General features: G+C 39.1%; 1 protein-coding gene across 1 annotated transcript in view; it reads right to left on the bottom strand.

The window, feature by feature from the left end:
• DMD (dystrophin) overlaps positions 1 to 23,002 on the bottom strand; it is a 3,625,631-nt gene that overhangs the window by 1,073,437 nt on the left and 2,529,192 nt on the right. The window contains exon 54 of the mRNA XM_082246191.1: positions 2,286 to 2,440. Within this exon, the coding sequence (XP_082102317.1) occupies positions 2,286 to 2,440 (155 nt within the window). The remainder of the gene's footprint in view (positions 1 to 2,285; positions 2,441 to 23,002) is intronic.

Genomic DNA, 23,002 nt, shown 5'->3' with positions numbered 1-23,002 from the left:
CCAAAGAAACTAAAGCTCTGTCATTAATACAGTTTTCACAGAGAAAGATATGGCCTCATTTACTAGGGCATGATGGCCTATTCAGCCTGAATCGGGTGCTTGTTTATGCAGCTGGCGCAAACAGGGCTGTGTGCAGGCTACCTATGTAACCCTATGGGGATTCAGTGGCATTATTAACACATCTACTCCTCCCAATTTGACAGGCATGCGGTGGTGGGTGAGTGGCCCTGAATGCTCACCTGCCCCTGCATACCTGCCAAATTAGGATGAGTGGCTGTGTTGGTACTCATGTGCAGAATGTGCAGGAACATAGTGGCTGGTGGGTGGAATCACATCAGGGGGATGAAGGCACCCGACACACCCAGAATCACATATGCTGAAAATTATTGCAGAGGGTGTAGCTTTTTAAAAAAGAGAAGTTTGGATTTACCAATTCCGGGAATAGAAAATATTATTTTTTCCTTACATGGGATTTTTATTAAATTTTTTTCAGTGGCATTGTCACTCTAAATTGTCCTCTAAAATCAACTCTAACATTTACTCTTCCGTCAGCACTGAAACATAACACCTGGAGAAAACCTAACATTCAACCTACCTCAACAAGTTTTTAGGTTAAACGAATCTAATACTTAACTGTATTTAAAGCTGAACCCCAGCCAAAAGGATAAATACATAGAATAAATACTGTACATACGCTGTGTCCCAATTGACTTGAATGAAGCACCTGAGCATCCCTGTGCAGGCAAACGTGGCCCTCGCCAAAATGGTGTTCAGCTTTATGCCACACGATTTTGATTTCATTGCCTATCTATACTAGATATCGCTTGTATTCAATGCTTTCTATGTACAGCTGGTAAACTTTTGACTATGAGTCTTCTAAATTAATCTTAAAGAAGAACTATAGGCAAAACTTTTTTTTTTTTTCATTTTGGATAGAAGGTTATAATCTCTTTCGATTTTTTTCCCCATCTGTGTCCCATTGCAGAGATTTAACTTCACTTCCTTTCCCATACCCAAACAGGAAGTGAGAGGAAATCCCTACAAATGAAGAGAATTCCTAGGGGACCCCCAGGTCACCAGAACTAGTGTATCCATTGGAAGATTTACCTTCTTTTACTTTTCTTGGGACAACCCAAAATTTGGGATTTTCTATAACTTTCAATGATAATGGTAAACAGGACAAATAGAGAGGGTGACTCTCCCTAACGGGGACACAGATAGCAATAACAACTGACGAGGGTTCTCATCCCTTTCTTCTCTATCCAAAACTAAAAAAAAAGTTTTAACTTTTGTTATACTTTAATATTATTTAATGGAGTTTGCATGTTATGATATCTATGGTCATATCTCTTTGGCATTGCAAGTACAGTATAACCCTAAGTTGGGATAAGCAATCTGTTCTTAGCATGTTTGGCCATACATATAGTATATGTTGACAAATATGGCACATATATGTAAAAATATAATGGATGCAATGGGGTTGAATTTCAAATAGACTGTTTACTTTGCAAGGGAAGTTTCTCCAGAGTTTAGTAAATGAGTGAAGCTGTGCTGACTCCCATCATCCAATCATGTGCAAGCAAAACTATTTTTGTTAATTTTCCTGGACGTAATTGGGTATTCTTTTCAAAAGGAAATTTCATCACATTCACTACGCAGTGGGGGAAAGTTCCCTGGCAGAATGTAACTTCCCTTGCAAAGTGAAGAGCCTATTTGTCTTTAGTGACTCAACTCCATAGAATAGCAAATATGGTAATTCACTCAAATCCACCAGCCCATGGAATTAGCTTCAATCAAGACAAGAAATTGGCAGATTAAACCTCTGCTGGTAATAGAAGCTGGAACATTAGAAAAATAACTAATATCATTCTCTGGAAAGTAGGCACCTATCTACTAGTTCGTTGTGTATGAAGATGTCTAATCTTTGTAAGAAGATCACATGACGTATGCTCACCAGAGGCAATACTTCCATGCATGAAAATTCAAGTAATTTCTCTTTTAGCCTATGGGAAATTCACAGCTGAAGGGGGAGATAAGCTTCCTGTAATTTAATCTAACCTTCAGTTAGAGGATCACAATGTTTGCACTGAAAACATGATACTTTAATTAGCAATTAACTATGATATAATGAATGGTAACTATTAAGGAATGGATAGTATATGCCTTTTCTATGCTTTTAGTATTCTAGTTCTGTATGTTTTGTCACTCTGAAATATGTCACCATTTCATCTTTTTAAAATGACTTCAAATTTGCATTGACCTCCATAAAAATGTAAACACGATACCTTTTATTAATCTTTGTCCATGTAATATTAATGTTGTCTTTCATTAGTTCCACTTTTCTGGTGTCATCAGCAGAATAGTCCCGCAGAAGCTTGAAGGCCAAATCATTTGCCACGTCAACATTTATCTGCCACTGACGAAGTTCTTTGGAAAATTGCTGTGGATAGAAAGCATTTTTTTGTCCAGTTATTAGATACTATTAAAAGGTTGAAAACACTAGGCTTGAAAATACATTTGTATTAATAGTTGTACAACATAGCTACTGGAAAATTAGTAGGAAAAATGCAGACAGACAAAAGTAGTGTCATACCATAAACAGCCTTTGCAGAAATGCTGAAAACTATTTCAACATTTTCCCCATAAAATTACATTAGTTACTATAGAGAAATATAGCTGATTCTGGATATTATTCATAATTTTATATATTGATTATAGCTATTGTTAAAATGCATCACAGCCATGAAAGCTTGCACATTCAATTTATTAATGTAACATGCATCCAAATGGTTGTGTAATTAGTGCCATCTGCTGGAGAGCATCTCTAATTACATATAGTTACATTGGCAATGATGATGAAAGAACTGAATTTTAGGTGCTGAGATTTCACCTTCACGTAAAATAACAAATAATTAGTTAGCTTAAGACCTAAATCCCCTAAACAACAATAAATCCCATCCCAATAAATCATAATAATGTTCAGTAGATGTAAGTAGATTACAATATTGATGAGGAGGCGGTATTTGACATGATTCTGCAGAAAAATTCCTGAAAACATCATTATGGGGGAACAGATATACAGTACCATGCGCTTATTATACTATTTTATGTAGAAAGAAAAGTTTTTATTGGTACAATTGTCACGATATTGAACCTCCAAAACTTTAAGAGACTGCATGCATATCACAATCTGAGGTTAAAAGACACAACTAATAGAAAGACAAGGAAAAAACAAACTTCTGCTTTATGGTACCCAGCGAGAATTTGACTTTTAGATTTTCTTTGCTATAAGTAAAACAACTATGTAACCTGGCTGATTGCCCCAGACTCAAACTCAGATTACACAATTCCCATCATTTAATTTGATTCATTAATTTATTCATTAACCACTTCCCGACCACCCACCACCTTTTTACTGCGGCAGGGTGGCTCTCCTGCGCAAACCGACGTAGACCTACGTCGATCGCGTGCGCGGGGAGATAGGGGATTAACGCGCGCCGCCAATGGCATGCTCCTGCCCCTACTCGGCAGTGGGGGAAGCCGATGCATGGGTCGGGCGGCTCCAATTGCCACCTGACACCCGCGATCACTCCCCGCTGAGAGAGAAGGACGGGCATCTGTTGTAAACACAGCTGACCATTTTTATCCCTGAAATGATCATAGAGCCCATGTGATCCTTCTATATAGGATCACATGTCTCTATGGTCATTTCACAAGCCACCCCCATCCCACAGTTAGAATCACTCCCCTAGGCTCACATTTAACCCACTGGGTTAGCCCCTTCCCTGCTAATGGCATTATTACAGTAACAGTGCATATTTTTAGCACTGATTACTGTAGTAATGTCACTGGTAACCCCAAAAGTGTCAAAAATGTCAGTTAGGGGTCTGATCTGTCAGCTGCAATGTCGCAGTCTGGCAAAAAATCGCAGATTGTCACCATTACTAGTAAAAAAACAAAAAAAAAACAATGAAAATGACATAAATCTTTCCCATAGTTAGTAGACGCAATAACTTTTGCGCTAACCAATCAAAATCCGCTTATTGCGATTTTTTGTTTCCAAAACTATGTAGCAGAAAACAAATTGGCCTAAAATGTTAAAAACTTTTGATTTTTAAACATTTGTTTGAGAATGTCATATAGCAAAATGTGAAAAATATTGTTTTTTTTTTTTAAATTGTTTCTATTTTTTTGTTTATAGTGCAAAAAATAAAAATTGCACAGGTGATCAAATACCACCAATTTGTGGGAAAAATAGGACATCAATTTTATTTGGGTACAGTGTCGCACGACCGCACAATTGTCCATTAAAATAACGCAGTGCCGTATCGCAAAATAGGGCCTGGTCATTAAGGGGGCAAATCCTTCCAGTCTTAAAGTGACTAAGGATAAGAAAAGGTCAAATCCTATCATTTTTTTGTCACCTGTCTCCCACTGGGAAATTTTCTATCACTTCCCGTTCTATAAATACAGCAGTGAAGGACGTGGGAGAAAATCTATTATGTTCAATACAGAGAAACTGGAGACAGCACACTAGCCTATACTGGCAGCTCCTAAACTTGAGTTTAGGAGCTTTTGGCATTTTTTTGCCAAAGCTCCTAAACTCAACTTAATAAAAGCCTATGTGTCAATGTACAGTATACATAAGCTTTTAATAGAAATTAGGAGCTGCCGCATTTAGGTGCGCTTCAACCTCCCTCTCCTTAACGTGGAAGAGTCGCAGCAAGGCTAGTGTACATGAAGCCTAAGACAGATATCTTATTTTTGCTACATTTTACCATGTTGTTCTCCAGTCTTGCTACTTCTTCCAATTTTAATAAAAAAAATAAAATATGGCTTTAAGAAGAAATACAGCCAAAAATTCTATGATAAAATAAATTGCTGACTTTTGCTGTCATAAGGACATACGACAGAACATAATTATTTTAATGTGGCCAGGTCAGTATGTCTTACATAGTTACATAGTTGGAGAGGTTGAAAAAAGACACCGGTCCATCCAGTTTAACCTAAGATGTGTGTGTATGTGTTTATGTCAATAGTACATCGTAAACCCCTGTATGCTGTGGTCGTGAAGGTGCCCATCTAATAGTTTTTTTTAAACTATCAACACTTCCTGATGATACCACTGCTTGTGGAAGAGAATTCCACATCCTTACCGCTCTGACAGTTAAGAACCCTCTACGCAGTTTAGGGTTAAACCACTTTTCTTCCAATTTTAGTAAATGGCCGGGTGTCTTTTTTAATTCATGAAACAAAGTTTTTTTGCTTATGCTAGGGTCGCCAGTACCATATTTGTACATTATTTTCTTATCCCCTCTCAAGTGTCTCCTCTCCAGAGAGAATACATTCAATGCTTGTAGTCTTTCCCCATAGCTCCAGTCCCTTTATTTGCTTTGTTGCCCTTCTCTGGACATCCTTCATTCTTCCTGAGGACTGGTGACCAAAACTGGATGGCATACTCGAGATGTGGCCGGACCAGAGTCTTGTAGAGTGGGAGAATTATCATTTTATATCTGGAGTGAATCCCCTTTTTAATGCATGCCTGTGTTTTTAGTAGCCTGGAATTGCATGCCATTGCCGAGCCTGTCATCTACTAGGACCCCCAGGTTCTTTTCCATCCTAGATTCCCCCAGAGGTTCACCCCCTAGTGAGTAACCTTATCCTCATTTGCCATGTATTTGCCCACCCCATTATTTTGTTTAGGTCTTCTTGTAAAGTTTCCACATCCTGCATAGACGTTATTGCCCTGCTTATCTTTGTATTGTCCGCAAATACTGAGATTGAGCTGTTTATTCCATCCTCTAGATCCTTGGGGGACCCCACTTTCCACACCAATCCATTCTGAGTACTCACCATTAATCACCACCCTGGGCTGCATTTCCCCTTTTGCTAAAAGCTCATGTTTGCATCAGTGACCATTCACTTATGACAAAATAGTGCCCGGGTGCTGATGATTAAAAGAGTAGCTGTGAGGAGTGCCTGATAAGCCACTGGTCAAAGCTATTTATAAAAAAATTGACCTCTCCCCAAACCACTACTTCTACTACTCCGCCATCTGCACTGAGCCCTGTGTTTCTGAATTCTGTGTTGCTGCAGATTTTGTCCCTCATTTTCCTGCTTCTGTCTCCCACCTCCATATGTCCTTCTCTCAATGGTTCTTACCATACAACCCTCCATTCAACTTTCCCTCCAGGTGCAGACAGAAACATGATTAAAATATAATCTAGCAAAACCAGCTGTTGCTGTGGGATTTTTCCCACATTTTCCTCCACAAGATGTCCTCAGTCAGATGGCCAACATTGTTCAACCCACTTCTACTGAGCCCAGGTCAGCCTGGACTTGCCCCAGCCAGTAAAAAGAGAAAAGGAAAAAACACACAGTGATGAGCTGATCTCTCTGCATACTCTATTAGCATGCTTCTTACAAAAACATGATTGGCTCCTTGTGCTATTTATTCTTCTGACACTCCAGTCCCGCTATACAAGGACTGCAAGAATCTGATACCATGTCAAAATCCAGGTGCTTACACTGCTTGTATTTAAAAAATAGATACAGTGATGCAATAATGAATACTGAGCTGCAAGAATGTGTGTCATTTATATAATCTCAAGACTTCAGCTTCAATGAAACTCATTAACCTATTAGTATAGAACTTACAAACATTAATACAAATTCTAAACATGTGATTTTCCCTGCTAAAAGTAGAAGAGATAGATCTCTTTTCTGTGAAATTGCTTCATCTAAGGATGAGTAAGACCCATTATTTTTTCGCACATCATTATGTTGACATTATTATATTTTTTGTCATATCTAACCTTGGCTACAGCTCACAACGCATTAAATTAAAAATACTAACAACAACTTACAAAGCAATCCACTCTGCCCTAAGCTACATCACTAACCTAGACTCAGAATGCTAACCAAATTATTCTCTTCATTCCTCCCAAACCCTCCTGCTATCTACCTCCCTTTTCACCTCCTCCAATGCTTGCCTCCAAGACTTCTCTCAAGCCTCTCCCAGCATATGGAACTGCCTCAATCTTACTGACCAACTCCAACTCTGTCAACTTTTAGGAGATCTCTGAAAACCCTTCTCATCAGAGAAGCCTATCCTGCCTCTACTTAACAACTGTACTTTTATTTTCTCCATCAGCTGATCCCCACGGTCATTACCTTTTGTATCCCTTAACCCTTCCTTTTAGATTGTAAAATCTCACGAGCAGGGTCCTCTGATTTGTAATGTATTCAATTGTATTGTAATTGTACTGCCCTCATGTTGTAAACTGCTGCGCAAACAGTTGGCAATATATAAATCCTGTTTAATAATAACAATGATAATATTAATTTAGCAATGGCTCTGAGTCCTAAGTCTAAGACTGGCATAGGCATCCCAATTTTTAAACAACTTTAGACTATAAAATTTAATCAGACATAGTGTTGACTCCTCGTATGGGTTTCCTCTGTTTGCTCCAGTTTTATCCTCCTGTTTTGTCTGCTTCCACTTCCATCCATCCATTTATACTAGATGTGGGTGCTGGGCTTCCTCCAACTGTATTATAACTAATTTCTAGCTGTCATTTTTACATGACTGACGGTTGACTAGAGGAACAATATACATGTCTTGTATAGAAGCTGTTAAATGATTTAATCCACCACTGGTAGGATTCTTGGATAGAAAGGTGCTTCAGGGGCAGGGGTAATATGAATAATTCTGCATTCTTTGTAATATGGTATGGAATATGTTGACAATATATACATTAATTCATTATTTGCAATGCCTTAATCAAGGCTGACTTTTGCTACATCCCCCCCCCCCCCTCACTAACTGAGCTGGTTGTTTTCTTGTCATTAATTTGTAATCATGGATTTTATAAAGCTTAACATAACGTATATTTATCTTGATACTAATCTACTTTTATTTTCAATAAAGGATGATTATAGTAATAGGTACAAAGAGGATAAGTTATGAGAATTAGAGCCATAATTAAAGATTCTAGGCACATTCTCTAGGGTCTCATTATGGCTAAATTTCCCAAATGGAATAACATTTACAGAGAACAACCAGCACAGCAAAACTATCAATTATGGAGATGCCATTGTGTTTTATTATAATAATTATATTAAAATGAAATGAAACATACATCAACTTGCCCTATCAACGAAAGTATGCATGTAACAACAAAAGATGTAGGGGACAGGTACATTGAACAATCCTACTTATTAAAAATGCATAGTGCATTTGAGAAAAAAAATAAATATCATGTTAGTGACTATTTAGCCTGTTGGAAATGTTTGACACATAGTAGAAAGGCCAATTATAATACAAGCTATTTTCAAAGTATTACCCTGCTTAGGATCTTCTTTCAGAAAATAAATTCTACAATGGTAGTCACTGTCTGATTAGATAACCCCAAATGACTGAATCAACACTATCAGTTTACTCTGTTTATTGGTTTCCTATAGGCCATTGCATCAAACCTTTCATATCAGTTGAAGTAATCTAGATAGACAGACCTAGTAAGTGAAGACAAGTAAAATTCTTCAGAAATCATTTCTTAACCCTCCTCTTGTGTTAGGGTCAGAACTGACCCGTTTTCAGGTTTTGAATGTCTATAAGTATCACATAAATTTGTTTATTGCATCAAGATTTTTTTACTTTGTCAGGAACCTCTATTTAAACAATGTAATAAAAAAATAATCCTTTTCACTAAATTATAAAATACTGTAGTGAAAATTAAGACGTTCATGGTGTTAGGGTCAATTCAGACCCAGTTATAATATTGGATTTTAGGACACTAATAAGTGCCAAAACTGAAATCATAAACACTCTCTCTGCTTAGTAACAGTGAAAGCCAATCCCCTCTCAACCCTGTGAGCTGTAGTTAGGGAGGGGCCTATCTCTTTTCCCGCTTGTCTGCTTCTCTAAATAAAGTGAAGAAACATAGAACAAATTCATTTCAGAGTTGCTGACTTTATTTTACCATTTTTTAAATTTGAAAATGAGAGGTATGCTATCAAAAGAAAGGTCTAGGGGTCACACCAAAAATATTAAAACCAATCTTTTCAAGGATAAAGAAGCCTAACAAGGTAACCAAGAGGTAAGAAACAAATTTGATGATAAATAATTATTCAGAGGGTATTTTATGGCTTATTTAAAACACGGGTCAAAACTGACCCTAAACATCATGGATAGTAACGGAATTCTAACATAAGAGGAGGGTTAATCGTTAATGATTTTTTTTTTTTTTTCAAAGCTTGGTTACTTGCAACCTAAATTTAACATTACAATATCTGTAAAAGTTGCATATAATCCAAAACAACATAATATATAAAGATATATATACACAGATGCATCTCAAAAAATTAGAATATCATCAAAAAGTTAATACATTTCAGTAATTCAATTTAAAAAGTAAAACTCATATATTATATAGATTCATTACACACAAAGTGATATATTTCAAGTGCTTCTTTCTTTTAGTTATGACAATTTTGGCTTACAGCTAGTAAAAGCCCAAAATTCAGTATCTCAGAAAATGTGAATATTACATAAGACCAATAAAAAAAGGATTTTTAATACAGAAATGTTGGCTTGCTGAAATATATGTCCATGTACAGTATAGTATGCACTCAATACTTGGTCTGGGCTCCTTTTGCATGAATTACTTCATCAATGCAGCGTGGGATGGAGGCGATTATCCTGTGGCACTGCTGAGGTATTATGGAAGCCCAGGTTGCTTTTGATAGCAGTCTTAAGCTCATCTGCATTGTAAGGTCTGGTGTCTATCATTTTCCTCTTGACAATACCCTGCAGTGTTTATGTCAGACGAGTTTGCTTGTCAATCAAACACAGTGATACCATGATCATTAAACCAGGTATTGGTACTTTTGGCAGTGTGGGCAGGTGCCAAGTCCTGCTGGAAAATAAAATCAGCATATCCATAAAGCTAGTCAGCAGAGGAAAGCGTGAAGTACTCTACAATCTCATGGTAGTGGGCTGCGCTGACTTTGGACTTGATAAAACACAGTGAACCAACACCAGCAGATGACATGGTTCTCCAAATCATCACTGACTGTGCAAATTTCACACTGAAACTAATGCAACCTGTGCCTCTCCACTCTTCTTCCAGACCCTGGGACACTTGTTTCCAAATGAAATGCAAAATTTACTTTCATCCAAAAAGAGGACATTGGACCACGGAGCAACAGTCCAGTCCTTTTTCTCCTTAGCCCAGGTTAGATGCTTCTGATGTTGCCTCTGGTTTATGAGTGGCTTGACACAAGGAATGGGACAGTTGTAGCCCATGTCCTGGATACATCTGTGTGTGGTGGCTCTTGAAGCACTGACACCAGCCATAGTCCACTCCTTGTGAATCTTCCCCAAATTCTTGAGTGGCCTTTGCTTCACAATCCTCTCAAGGCTTCAGTTATCCCTGTTGCTTTTGCACCTTTTTCTTCCACATTTTTTCCTTCCACTGAACTTTCCATTATTTATGCTTGGATACAGCACTCTGTGAACAGAAAGCTTCTTTAGCAATAACCTTTTGTGACTTACCCTCCTTGTGGAGGGTGTCATTGACTGTGTTCTGGACAACTGTCAAATCAGAAGTCTTCCCCATGATTGCTAATTAACTAAAAACCGCTGTAAAGGTTTCCTGAGCCTTTAAATGGTGTCTCAGTCTGGTTCAGTCGATTACACAGAGTCTAAAATATTGAACTTTTTCACAATATTCAAATTTTCTGAGATACTGAATTTTGGGTTTTAACTAGCTGTAAGCTATAATCATCAAAATTAAAAGAAAGAAATACTTAAAATATATGACTCTGTGGTAAGTTTGGGGTCACTTAGAAATGTCCTTTTTTTTAAAGAAAAACGTTTTTTTTTTTTTCATGAAGATAACATTAAATTAATCAGAAATACAGTCTAGACGTTGTTAATGTGGTACATGACTATTCTAGCTGGAAATGGCTGATCTTTAGTGAAATATCTACATAGATGTACAGAGGCACATTTCCAGCAACCATCACTCATGTGTTCTAATGGTACATTGTGTTAGCTAATTATGTTAAAAGGCTAAATGATGATTACAAAACCCTTGTGCAATTATGTTAGCACGGCTGAAAACTATTGTGCTGATTAGAGAAGCTATAAAACTGGCCTTCCTTTGTGCTAGTTGAGTATCTGGAGCATCAGCATTTGTGGGTTTGATTATACTCTCAAAATGGCCGGAAAAAGAGAACTTTCTTCTAAAATTTGACAGTTTATTCTTGTTCTGAGAAATGAAAACTATTCCATGTGAGAAATTGCCCAGACACTGAAGATTTCCTACAACGGTGTGTACTACTCCCTTTAGAGAACAAAAATTGGCTCTAACCAGAATAGAAAGAGAAGTGGGAGGCCCCGGTGCACAACTAAGCAAGGACAAGTGCATTAGAGTCTCTAGTTTGAGAAATAGATGCCTCACAGGTCCTCAGCTGGCAGCTTCATTAAATGGTACCCGCAAAACACCAGTCTCAATGTCCACAGTGATGCTGGCCTTCTAGGCAGAGTGGCACAGAAAAAGCCGTATCTGAGACTGGCCAATAAAAGGAAAAGATTAAGATGGGCAAAAGAACACAGACATTGGACAGAGGAAGATTGGAAAAAAGTGTTATGGACAGACGAATCTAAGTTTGAGGTGTTTGGATCACACAGAAGAACATTTGTGAGACGCAGAACAAGTGAACAGATGCTGGAGGAGTGCCTGACGCCATCTGTCAAGCATGGTGGAGGTAATGTGATGGCCTGGGGCTGCTTTGGTGCTGGTAAAGTGTGAGATTTGTACAAGGTAAAAGGGATTTTAAATAAGGAAGGTTATCACTCCATTTTGCAACGCCATGCCACACCCTGTGAACAGCGCTTGATTGGAGCCAATTTCCTCCTACGACAGGACAATGACCCAAACACACCTCCAAAATATGCAAGAACTATTTAGGGAAGAAACTGTCAGCTGGTATTCTCTTTGTAATGGAGTGGCCAGCCCAATCACCAGATCTCAACACTATTGACCTATTGAGCGGTTGTTGGAGAAGCTTTACCGTATGGTACGTAAGAAGAGCCCATGAAGCTAATCCAACTTGTGGGAGGTGCTTCAGGAAGCGTAGGGTGACATTTCTTCAGATTACCTCAACAAATTGACAGCTAGATTGCCAAAGGTCTGCAAAGCTGTAATTGCTGCAAATTGAGAATTCTTTGATGAAAGGAAAGTTTGAAGGGAAAAATTATTATTTCAAATAAAAATCATTATTTCTAGCCTTGTCAATATCTTGACTACATTTTCTATTCATTTTTCAACTCATTTGAAGAATAAAAGCGTGACTTTCATGGAAAACATGAAATTGTCTGGGTGACCTAAAACTTTTGAACAGTAGTATATAGGATATTAGGGAATAGGTGCAGGAAACCCCCCCCCCTACCTAGCTCCGAGCACCGTCCCTTGGTTCCACCTCCTACCCACATCTCAGTACCGTCCCAGAGTCAAGTATTTTTTTGTGGTGCTAAGTAATTTGTATGGAATTTGTTAAGGATCCCCTGCAGGATCCCCTGCAGCCAGTAGCAATAGACCCCTTCCCCCCCCCACCAGCAAAAATAGACTCCCAAACAACAAAATACCCCCAGAAGCAACAACACATCTCCAAGCAGCCAGCAACAGTAGACCCCTCCATCAACAGTAGATCCCTTGCAGCAACCGTTGACCCCCCAACAACAGATCCCCCAGAAATGATAGACTTTGCTATTAAAAATAGACCACCATGCAAAAATAGATCCCCTCCACCAACAATAGATCCCCCAGCAGCCAGCATAAATAAACCCTTCAGCACACCCCAGCACCTCTTGCCGTTACATACATTCAGTGCTGGAGGTGCCGGAACTGCATTCCCCCACATGAAAGTTAATGGTGTCTTAGTCCGTGGGGTTCAATATTGAGTTGGCCCACCCTTTGCAGCTATAAAAGCTTCAACTCTTCTGGGAAAGGTGCCCACAAGGTTTATGAGTGTGTCTTTGGAAATGTTTGACTATTCTTCTAGAAGTGCATTTCTGAGGTCAGGCAGGTACAGCCTGTGCTCTAATTCATCCCAAAGGTGTTCTATCAGGTTGAGGTCAGGACTTTGTGCAGGCCTGTCACGTTCCTCCACACCAAACCCGCTCATCCATGTCTTTATGGACCTTGCTTTGTGCACTGGTCCAAAAAATTTGGTGGAGGGGGATTGCGGCGTAGGGTTGTTTTTCAGGGGTTGGGCTTGGCCCCTTAGTTCCAGTGAAGGGAACTCTTAAGGCATCAGCATACCAGGACATTTTGGACAATTTCATGCTCCCAGCTTTGTGGGAACAGTTTTGGGCATGGCCCCTTCCTGTTCCAACATGACTGTGTGCCAGTGCACAAAGAAAAGCCCATAAAGACATGAATGAGTGAGTTTGGGGGGGAGGAACTTGACTGGCCTGCACAAAGTCCTGATCTCAACCCGAAAGAACACCTTTTGGATGAATTAGAGTGGGGAAAACGAGCAGGGTAAAAAAGATGGCAATGAAACATCGCTATATAGAGAATAAAAAGAAGGTCTCTGTGCTCTCACATAGCAACGTATATTCCAGTGGAAAAAGAGGCAGTATTTGGATATTTTTATGAAAATATGGGAAAACAAAACAAAATGATTTTAAATGAGTTGAATATTTGCAAGTTTACATCAATAATGAACAATAAGACTAGGGCATATGGTATTGTGTAAAATATATACAGTACTTCGTCTGAAGTAGAGTCCAAAACCCTCAATGTATACACCTAAACTGTCAAACCCTACCTAGTTAGTTTTAGTAGTGGCTTAAACTATCACTATTGGTAGAGTGTCCTGTGCTTTCAGCAATTTTATACTACCAAAGATATATAAAAAAAAGGAGAAAACAGTTAAAACCAAAAGTTAATGCGATATAAAAATGTAGTCAATTTATATTCCAATGTCAAGTTTATTCTCATAGAATAGTCTAGTAGAAGAGTACAGTTAATCCCGATGATTTTTCAGTTATAGCTGTTTTAGTCTAGTTCACTTAAATATTTAGTTTGATTTTAAATACGAGCTTAAGTTTTTTATTTGTTTGAATTGAAAAAGTAAAAGAAAAAAAAGATACAGCAAAACCATACAGTGATACAAGAAAACTCTACAGCATAACATAGCCAATATAGCATGAACCCCAAATCAATGTATCTCAATAACAATCAACTCAGCTTAAAAGTAGTAAAGAAAAACATTTGAGTTAACAATAAAAGTATTTGTTTCAACTAACAACTTGGCTTTGAGTGTTATTTATTGCATTCACAGTAGGAGGAGATTCTATTCCCAAATGCTACGACATTTTAATAGTGTCTGGCCTCATATGTTAAATTATTTAATGGTAAATTAGTATTTAAAGCCTTGGCATATAGAAAGTTGAATTTCAGTGCCTAGATATTTAAATGTAGTCACTTGCTGAAGAGAGATCTATCACATAACATGAATACGGACTGGCTTGAAACATTACACATTTATTCAAATTCTCCTGGATTCTTAAGAAATGCCAGGATTTTGTGACTAGTTTCATTATATTTGGCAGTGAATGGGAAGAGTCTGTTGAACATACTATCTTGTCCCCTGCACACAGGAATGTTCTATGAAAAGGTATTTACATCCCAATAGGTCAAATTTGCAATAAGTTCCACCAGTGGTTCTATTGTTACTACATAAAAAGGAAGCTTTTCTATCTGTAAAAGGAGAGAAAACAGGTTTAAAGACTATATTTAGAGAGAAGAGATTAACTATTGGTCTGTTATTGACATGCCCCAAGGTGCAGAGTTGTGACCCTTCATTTCTAACCTATTTATTAGGAATTAATTGAGATTTAAAGTTTAAGTTCTGTGTTTGCAGATGACACCAAGCTACATAGTTGAAAAACGTTCTTACAGGATGCCTCTAATTGGAGGTAGAAATCATGAGGTCACCCATCTTCCTTTCCACTTCAGCCATTTAGAGGAAGCCTTGTATTCATTGATAAAAATGCAAGGTTTCTTTTAAATGGTGGAGCAGCAAGGATCTCATACTGTATTTGTTACATATCTTATACATTAAACCACCTGCAAAGGAGTGAAAAAGAAGTGGCGAAATAGAGCAGGTTTTTAATGGGTAATGGAGAGTGCACACGTTCAAGATCAATTCATGCTGGAATGGTGATATGGGAGTCTCAGGCTTCAGGAACATACTCATATATATGCACTATTGTGTTTCAAGGGGTGCACTACTTCTCTAGATCACTTTTCTTGTGAGTGGAATACATTTATGCTTTTATAATAAAGATTACCGTATTTTCCGGTGTATAAGACGACTGGGCGTATAAGACGACCCCCCAATTACATGATCTACCGGTAATACTTATATTTAGGTTACCTTGGAGATATTATACTCGGCGTATAAGACGACCTCCCATTTTTGGGGGATTTTTTTGAGGTTCAAAAGTAGTCTTATACGCCAGAAAATACAGTATATTGTTTTTAACAGTACTACACTATCGAAGTTTCTTTTGTTTATCTAAGGAGCCCTGGAGAAGTGCTTCACCGGCAAGTCAAAATTCTCAAACTACAAAAGAGTAAGAAACAGAGTTGGCATAGAATAAACCCCTTAAAGGGAAATGTGCACTTGACCTATTTTTATGTAAATTGGTTCATTCATTAGGTGGGTATTGTGTGAGCATTGTGATGGGACCCTCTGCGTTTTCTTCAAATACATATTGATCTAAGCAAGAGCAAAGGATTGGCAGCATGTTCTCTTAAAAGGACTTTTGTTATACATTTACAAATGATATAGGTTATTCACATTTTATGATTTGATTTGAGTCAACATACCAGAGTTTACATTAATGCAATTGTAATGTGTATACTAATGCACTATTTGAAGATCACTCACAGGAATTACATTTGGTACCTATATTAGAAGTGATATTCATGGTGGATCACCGTCATTTCATTTGTGTATACTGTATATATAGACACAAGTTGTCATGCATTGAGGGTTATGTATTTAGTACATTTTTCTTTGAAAATTGGGCAATATTTTTTTAATTTACACATTCTTAAGATGACACATACAATGTACCTTAAAACAACCCAGTTAAACCCTTCATGATTTAAAGTCAAATGACCACATACCTTGATTTAAATGTCTAAAGTGAAGGAAACAATACAGACCTGCACTATGACAAACTTTGGGTCAATCTTTTATCCCTCATCCTTCTTAGTAAGTGATCTGTTACTCTTGCTCGCTCTCATCTTGTGATGAAGAGCTCTGCCTCAAGGCTCCATTTTGGTCCTGCAGAATTGAGCTATGTGCGCACAAAGAAATATGTTTTGACCTTGTTGACTACTTGTAGTTTAGCCAGGTAAACCATGTAAGGAATGTTACATGCATATACTATTCCCATATTCTTTACAGCTGTAATAGTGACCTACTTTTGATGAGTTTTGGTGATGTCTGCGTAGATGAACGTACAGGTGATTTATACATATTTTCTTAAGTCCCTGTAGTTATGGTTGTAAACTATTAATGACCAGGTGTTGGGATATATGTTAGAATGTGGTTTACTCAGTCTATTATCAAAGCAGGGACAGTGTTGAGCTCTTTGAAGTGAACCTGGGCCAGATCATGCTCACTAAATTATGTACATATTCTAAAAAATTTACTTTGAAATAAACCCTCATCCATTTCTGAATCTATAAGCATTGTGAAGAAATAATATTCAAAGTTCACAACACAAGCTGGGGGTTTTCCTATGGGAACAGAATCTTGGCAGACTGTCAGCCCACAATTGTAAATAACCAGAAAGTGTTTCTAAGCCAGTGATTCTCAGCCACTGCTCAACAGCCTTTCTCCTTCCAGGCAACAGCATGCTGTCTGCCCTGGCTGCTACTGCTGTCACACTATAGTTAGACGGATCCACTGATGGACTCAACAGGTGCTAATACATTTAACACTACCTCCCCCCCCCCCCCCAGAGTGGCAAAGCTGCTGTCTGCTGTGCCTCCTATGCTCATTCTTCCAGATCAGTGTCTCACTAATAGAGAAGGTGTGTTACTGGCTATATTACCAATTGAAAACAGAGGGAACAAAGATAAAGAAAAAAAAAAAACAGATACAGCCACCACATCTAATGATTGGCAAGCTGCAAAATAATACATTTTTGGTTTTCTGATTTAATACTGCTTTAAAGTGGTAGTAAACTGCAGAAGTTAACCTCCCCCCGTCCGCGCTACAGCCTATATACGGCTGCAGCGCAGACTCGAATTTTCGGGAGGCCGTTTTTAAACGGCCTCCCAGTGACACGCCCCCAGCGCGCTCCCGCGAGCGCGCTGCGGGGAAAATCTGTGTCGGCCGTGTCCCTTGGACACGGCCGATCACAGATCGTGGTGAATGGCCAATCACAGCGGCCATTCACCATGTGATCTGGCCGTCCAATGAGCGATGATCTCATATGTAAACATATGAGATCATCTCTCATCGCCGGCGCTCCTTCCTCACACGGAGCCTGCAGTGTGAGGAAGGAGGGGGAGCCGACAGCCGCTGGGGACACAGCAATGTAATCAGGGCACTGATCACCAGTGCCCTGATTACACAAGGTAAAAAAAACACACACACAGTGCCCCCCCATCAGTGCCCACAGTGCCCGCCATCAGTGCCCCCCATCAATGCCCACAATCAGTGCCCATAGTGCTGCTAGTCAGTGCCCATCAGTGCCTGCTCATCTAGGCACTGATGAGCACTGACTGGCAGCACTATGGGCACTGAGTGTGGGCACTGATGGTGCTGCCCATCAGTGCCGCTCATCAGTGCCACCCGTCAGTGTCGAGTGCCATCCGCCAGTGCCCATCAGTGCCGCCTATCAGTGCCCATCAGTGCCGCCTCTCAGTGCCCAGCAGTGCCACCTGTCAGTGCCCAGCAGTGCCACCTCTCAGTGCCCAGCAGTGCCGCCTCTCAGTGCCCAGCAGTGCCGCCTATCAGTGCCCAGCAGTGCCGCCTATCAGTGCTCATCAGTGCCGCCTCTCAGTGCTGCCTCTCAGTGCCGCCTCTCAGTGCTCATCAGTGCGGCATATTAGTACCTCCTCATCAGTGCCCATAAGTGCCACCTCATCAGTGCCCATAAGTGCCACCTCATCAGTGCCCATCAGTGCAGCCTATCAGTGCCCATCAGTGCCGCCTCATCAGCGCACATCAGTGAAGGAGAAAAATTTATTTTCAAAATTTACTCGCAGAAAATAAGAAAAACTTTTTTTTTTTTTCAAAATTTTTTGTCTTTATTCTTTTTTTTTGTAAAAAATAAAAAACCCAGAGATGATTACATACCACCAAAAGATAGCTCTATTTGTGTGAAAAAAATGATAAAAATTTCATATGGGTACAGTGTAGCATGACCGCGCAATTGTCATTCAAAGTGTGACAGCGCTGAAAGCTGAAAATTGGCCTGGATGGGAAGGGTGTTTAAGTGCACAGAAGGCAAGTGGTTAAAAAGAAAATCCCCTGTTAAGCAATTGCATAATGTGCTAGTATACAAACCTTAGAACTAAGCCCTTCAGTGGCACGCTGTCATCGCTGACAGGGCTTCCATCTTCCCCTGATCTTCCTTCTGGGTTCGCGGACTCCAGCTGTATGAGTGGCCAGAGCCACGATGACATCACCCTTGGCTCCAGTACGGAGCTCTGAAGGTCCGGCATGGTATGCTGGACCTTCAAAGTTCATGTGATGGTGAGGTCACCAGCTTCATCCAGTGTGAATATCTCCTAAACTGTAGATGTTTAGGAATTATTCATTTTACCTATAGGTAAGCCTTTTGATAGGTTTACCTGTAGGTAAAAATCCCAAAGCAGACTATACTATCACTTTAAAAGGGATATGTTTACAATAATAGTTACTATGAATAGTTACTGTAATATTGGGAATAAACTGTTTAATCTAAGGTCTTACAAGAAGACAAAGTGAGGGAGATTTACTAAAACTGGTGCACACAGAATCTAGCGCAGCTGTGCATAGTAACCAATCAGTTTCTAGCTTGAGATTGTTCAATTTAGCTTTGACAATAAAACCTAGAAGATGAATGGTAACTATGCACAGCTGCACCTGGCTCTATGTGCATCAGTTTTAGTGAATCTCCCCCATAGTCACACAAGGAAGTTAAAGATGTGGAACATGCATCCACAGTTAGTGGTATCAGTGGAGAGTGTTGATGTTGAATAACAAATTATTAGATTTGTTTTTTAATAAACACAATATACACAGGTATGGAAATTGGTAGTGACACACATACATACACACTATACCAAACATGGAAATATGCAACTATGGATTTAGGACCTATGTAGACTGTCACACAGGAGCTTTTTAATGTACTTTAGGAAAAAAAATCAAATATGGAAAATACCTAAGATAAGCTAATTATACCTGAGAAAATGTTATCAATGTTGCCCTACATACTGTATACTATACTGTATACTGAATGAACTGTGAACTATTTTATTAAAAGAAACATTGCAATGCAAAATAAACTGTTTAAATACAGTTTTTATGTCACATTGATTTTAGTTTTAATTTTTTTATTATTCTGATTTTCACAAAGCTTTTTAGTATAAGGGAGACTGTATAATGGGTATTATTTCATATTCTTTACAACACTAATAATAGATTCCAAAAAAGCCAATATCCAAACTGGATATGTTCTTTAACATTTTTTGCAGCAAGTCAGATAAAAAGGAAATTGATTCCTGAAAATAGGTACACTGGGTTGATGTACTAAAACTGGAGAGTGAAAAATCTGGTGCAGCTCTGCATAGAAACCAATCAACTTACAGTTTCTTTTGTCAAAGCGTAATTGAACAAGCTGATGTTGGAATCTGATTGGCTACCATGCACAGCTGCACCAGATTTAACACTCTCTAGTTTTAGTAAATCAACCCCATTGTGTCAAACAGCAGAGGTTCAGGGAGGAGGGAGTGCCAACAACAAGTGGCCCATTGAGCCCTGTAGGTGATGTCACAGCTCCAGGTTTACTTAGGCATTGTCAGAGTGCTCTCTCCTCTTCCTTGCAGCTGCATCTGCCTGACACAGGTCAGAGATCACATGACCAGACCGGAGAGGCCTTTAAATAGGTAGGTATATAAATATCTCTTACACTGATTAGCTAGCATAGGTGCTAGAATGATGGAGGAGGCATTTTCAAAGCTTGTTGGGTGTAAGCTAGAATTCCTACTCAATTTTTAGCTTATTTCCACTAACTAAAAATCTAAGGCAACCCATTTTCTTTGACCATCAATCTAAGGAGTTACTTTACCTACTGACATCCAAATGATTTCAAGAGTTCCTTTGAGATAGAGAGGTTGCTGTATTGATTGCTGTATTATAGTATTCTAACCAAACAGAGGAACCATAAAAATAATAAAACAATCTGCATACACTATACAGTACATATCAAAAACACAGTGATGGTTGAATGGACTATCTTTCAGCCAGTGCTTTTTCTGCCTAAAATAACTATTTTGGCTGATTAGCTGCTGAGCTTCAAATGATCATTGCTTTTCATGGGTGTTCTCTGCTCTGCATGACAGAGGAGAAAAATGTGCATTATTCCTTTTCAGACTTACTTTCAGAAAATAATTTTCTCTGAGTCATAAATGCAGCTGAAAACATTTTTAGATGCATTAGATTATTTTGTCTCAATTACCATTCCAACACCAATAAACATGGGCCGAACAACCCCCAGTTTGTTTTGCACCAGAACTTTCTAACATTGCAAAAGTTCAGAGCTGAACAACAAACCCCATTAAAGTCAATGGGACACAAACTGGAAAAAAGAAAAGTGCCCATTTTGAAGGCTTATATGCAGGTTATTGGGCATACAAAGGTATGGGGTTCGGGTACTGCCCTGGGGGACATGTATCAATGCAAAACAAGTTTTTTAAAAAAGATAATTTTTAACCACTTAAAAGATTTTACCCCTTCCTGACCAGGGGGTATTTTGTGATTTGGCACTGCGTGACTTTAACGGACAATTGCACGGTCGTGCGATGCTTTACCCAAATTAAATTGACGTCCTTTTTTTCCCACAAACAGAGCTTTCTTTTGGTGGTATTTGATCACCTGTGCGATTTTTTGATCAGGCGCTATAAACAAAAAAATAGCGACAATTTTGCAAAAATAACAATATTTTTCACATTTTTTATATGAAATTCCCCCCCAAAAAGTGTAAAAATCAAAATTTTTTAACATTTTTGGCCAATTTGTTTTCTGCTACATATTATTGGTAAAAAAAATCACAATAAGAGTATTTTGATTGGTTTGCGCAAAAGTTATTGCGTTTACTAACTAAGGGAAAGATTTTTGTCATTTTTATTGTTTTTTTTTTAACGAGTAATGGCGGCGATCTGCGATTTTTTTTGCGGGACTGCAACATTGCGGCGGACAGATCGGACCCTTGACTGACATTTTTGACACTTTTGGGGGTACCAGTGACATTACTACAGTAATCAGTGCTATACATATGCACTGTTACTGTAAAAATGACACTGGCAGGGAAGGGGTTAACTTTATTGGAGAAGGAGGGGTTAAGTGTGTCCCTAGGGGCGTGATTCTTACTGTGCAGGGATGTGGCTTTTCATGTAACAGCTGAGATCTACGATCCTACATAGCAGGACCGTATGATGTCTGCTGTTACACAGTGGAGAATGACAGGCGGCTTTGTTTACATTAGCCGCCTGCCTATCTCCCACTGTAACTGATGATCGCGAGTGATCGGCGGACATCGTGTCCGCCGGTCACACGCGCCGGGACCACAGTGAGAGAGCGGGGGCAGGAGCATGCCTCCGGCGGCACGCGCTCGCCCCCTATTGGCTTGCAGGCGAGTGACGTACCCATACGTCACTTTGCCTGCACGGGGCTGACCGCCGCAGTATATGTACTTGTGGCAGTCGGCAAGCGGTTAAATGAGCAGTGATTTAATGATTCTTAAAGTGAAACAATAAAAATTTCCTTTAAATATAGTGTCTGGAAGGGGGGCCTAAGTCTGCCTGTAAAATTGTGCATCTGTATGTGTATAGAACCTGCTGCAGCAAAAAATGACATTTATAAAGAAAAAAAATGACATTTTCCGTGCAAGCTTTCTTTATTTTGTAAGCAACAGCTTGGAGAGTCAGCCTATATGATGAGGCCACAATTTAGTGCACTCGAAGCAAGATTAGAGATTTTTTTGGATACATTTTGATGTTTGTTTCACAGACTTTGGATGAATTTAATGGGTGCAGAAAAATTGGGCTTTGGGTGTTGCTAGTGCCTTCACACGATAACCTTAAAGAGGTACTCTTGATGAAAGAAAGAATTGGCCTTGCTGTAAAAAAATGAAATTATATGCACAACAGGTGTGGAAAAATTGGTCCTTGGGTGTTAATTGTGCCCATGAAATCTAGACCAAATCTAGACCAAAAAAATTTCTTCCACATAAAATCAACAACCACAGAGATTCCACATGCAGAGATTCAACATCCCAAAAACACTTAATCAGTGAAAATCGGCACCAGGGGCTTGATAGCTGCTGCTAATCCAGGAATGATTAATTTTATTAAATGTCAGCTGGTCAAAGGAGTCTGTGGATAGACGTGCTCTTTTATCTGTCACAAAACCTCCGACAGCACTAAATGCCTGTTCAAAAAGCACGCTGGATGCAGGGCAGCCCAGCAGTTCAATTGCATACTGGGCAAGTTCTGGGCAGTGGTCTATTTTCATGACCAAGTAACCCAGTGGATCCTTACTTGGAAAGCTATCCATGTCTGTTTTCGCCCCTAGATAATCTCCCACCATATGACTCAACCTGATGGAATGTAAAAGATAATAGCCCTGGGCATCGAGGACTAAAACATTTTTCAAAGGCATCACTGAGGCGGCCCCCTTCTCCACTGCTCCTCAG

This window comes from Pelophylax lessonae (assembly GCF_965119305.1).
Source record: "Pelophylax lessonae genome assembly, chromosome: 2".
NCBI lineage: Eukaryota > Metazoa > Chordata > Amphibia > Anura > Ranidae > Pelophylax > Pelophylax lessonae.
Note: the sequence above shows the minus strand (reverse complement) of the source record. Positions and strands in the feature narration are given on the sequence as shown.